At 52.4% G+C, this 2,500-nt stretch overlaps 1 protein-coding gene across 1 annotated transcript in view; it reads left to right on the top strand.

Annotated features, from left to right (window-relative positions):
- Window positions 1-2,500, top strand: part of patj (PATJ crumbs cell polarity complex component) — a 114,752-nt gene that overhangs the window by 94,171 nt on the left and 18,081 nt on the right. Inside the window, exon 23 of the mRNA XM_061237740.1 lies at window positions 1,492-1,583. Coding sequence (XP_061093724.1) covers window positions 1,492-1,583 — 92 coding nt within the window. The remainder of the gene's footprint in view (window positions 1-1,491; window positions 1,584-2,500) is intronic.

The following is a 2,500-nucleotide window of genomic DNA, read 5'->3' as shown; positions in this document are numbered from 1 at the left end:
CGTAGTGAGGTGTACATGTAGGGGTGGATCCATCACCGTAGTGAGGTGTACATGTAGGGGTGGATCCATCATCGTAGTGAGGTGTACATGTAGGGATGGATCCATCACCGTAGTGAGGTGTACATGTAGGGGTGGATCCATCACCGTAGTGAGGTGTACATGTAGGGGTGGATCCATCACCGTAGTGAGGTGTACATGTAGGGGTGGATCCATCACCGTAGTGAGGTGTACATGTAGGGGTGGATCCATCACCGTAGTGAGGTGCACATGTAGGGGTGGATCCATCATCGTAGTGAGGTGTACATGTAGCGCTGTGATCCATCACCGTAGTGAGGTGCACATGTAGTGTTAGTTAAGCCTCTCGCCCTGAGCGCACCAGCAGGCTAAGCCCGCTATTCAGCCTCTGACCTGAGGGCCCCGGGGCCCGGCTTTCAGCGCGGCTTAGCTGCAGTCAGCCTGGGGCCCCTGGGAGCCCACCACTTAAGGGCCCCTCTCTACCCCCCGCCCCCCCCCCCCCCCTCAGACTGCCTGAGTCCCCACTGCTTTAGGGCCCCTCTCTACCCCCCCTTCAGACTGCCTGGGGGCCCCTGGGAACCCACCACTTAAGGGCCCCCTCTCTACCCCCCCCCCCCCTCAGACTGCCTGGGTCCCCACTGCTTTAGGGCCCCTCTCTACCCTCCCTCAGACTGCCTGGGTCCCCACCGCGTAAGGGCCCCTCTCTACTCCCCCTGAGACTGCCTGTGATGCGTCTCTCTCCCCCTCACAGTGGGAGCTCGAGTGTAGCGCGCTATGTGGCTAACAGTGTGACAGATGGTCACATACTCATCCGTACAGCAGCACTCTTCCCTGGGACAGCCTGTTGCCCTGGTGCCTAAGGTGCTTGACTGGGACCTGAAAGATTGGTGGCTCGAGACCCAGTGTGGCCACAGTCAGATCAGGGCTGCTGTTTGAGCCCTTGACCGCCACATTGCTCCAGGGGGGATTGGCCCCTGCCTGGTCTAATCAAGTCGCTTTGGATAAGAGCATCAGCTGAATGACTGTGGTGTAGTTCCCAGTGTGGGTGTGTGTGTGTTGGTGTGTGGAAGAATGAGGGTGTGGGTGCCATGGTCTCTGTTCAGACCATACACATACACATATACACACACACACACACACACATTTATATACACAATATGTACACACACGACACACACACCTCCCCTTGCTGTGCTGTATATATCACAGGATCTGCGAGGATGGGGTGTGTAAGCTGCCGTTGGTTTTCCTCTGAATATAAATGGAAAAACTAATTTACCGTTTTAACACTGGGATTTGTGTCGAAAAAATTTGTAATTTTAAGAGGGCTTAAAAAGAAGCTGTTTGATTTTTGGTTGTGTATTATTTAAGCCGGTTATCTATTTTTGGAGTAGTTTTTTTATCCCTGGTTTGTCCGTAGAGACCCCAGGCCGCGGACCTGAATGCTAATGCCCGTGTTTTTCCGTCTCTGCTCAGATCAACAACCACGTCCTGTACGGCAGGAGCCACCAGAATGCCTCGGCCATCATTAAGAGCGCCCCCGCCAAGGTCAAACTGGTTCTGATCAGGTGAGGAAACACCCGCCATTCCGGCTCAACGCCGCCATTCCGGCTCAACACCGCCATGACGGCTCAACCGGCCAGACGAACAGTTGCCTTCACGTTCTACATCAGTGGCCCTCATTCGTGGTCCTGGAGAGCCGCAGGGTGCGCTGGCCTTTATTGTTACCCAGCACTTAATTGATCAATTAAGCTTGATTACACAATTATCTCGCCCCACCTGGTTCCTTGGGTCTGAATTGGTTGCTCACGTTAAGACCGAAACACAAAGACCGGCCGCGCCCAGCGGCTCTCCAGGACCGGGTGTGAGGACCACTGTTGCACATCATCTCTCCAGTCGCCTGTGAGCGCAGGAGAAATGTGTTGCTTTCCTGTTTACACCGTGGCGGGGTGGCGGTGGAATTCATTCACGGGACGGCGTGGCTTGCTAGAACGTTTCCCCTCTCTGCACATCACGGTGATATTTTGCCTTTTCTTCGCGCTGGCTGATGGACAGTCGGTAGAAATCAGATTTATCTCAGCGACGCCACCCCCAGCTAAGCCACAATGTTGTCACAATGTCACTGCAAGGTTTTGTGAAAGTTATAACAATATAACGTTCGTAGCACAGGCCATAACAGTGTTAACAGAGTACTTTGCGCTCCGAAATGCTTTTGTCTTCTCACGGTTCGATAGATACTTGAAAAGGGTGTCGCTGTCAAAATCTTTTTTTTTTTTGCTACACTGATAATAGTGTGTTAGGTTCGTTATGAAACTTAATTTAACGTACCAATACAGAGCGGTATGAAGGAAGGTCTGGATATATTTAGATGATTATTCCATTGCTAATATAAATCAGTGCTGTATAAATAGTCTGACGGGAGGTTATGCAAACTGGCGTTTGAATGTTCTTCTGCTCCCCGGGGTGCCGTCAGAGAGGATGAGCA

This window comes from Conger conger, chromosome 4 (assembly GCF_963514075.1).
Source record: "Conger conger chromosome 4, fConCon1.1, whole genome shotgun sequence".
NCBI lineage: Eukaryota > Metazoa > Chordata > Actinopteri > Anguilliformes > Congridae > Conger > Conger conger.
This window is presented reverse-complemented; position numbering and strand designations above follow the sequence as displayed.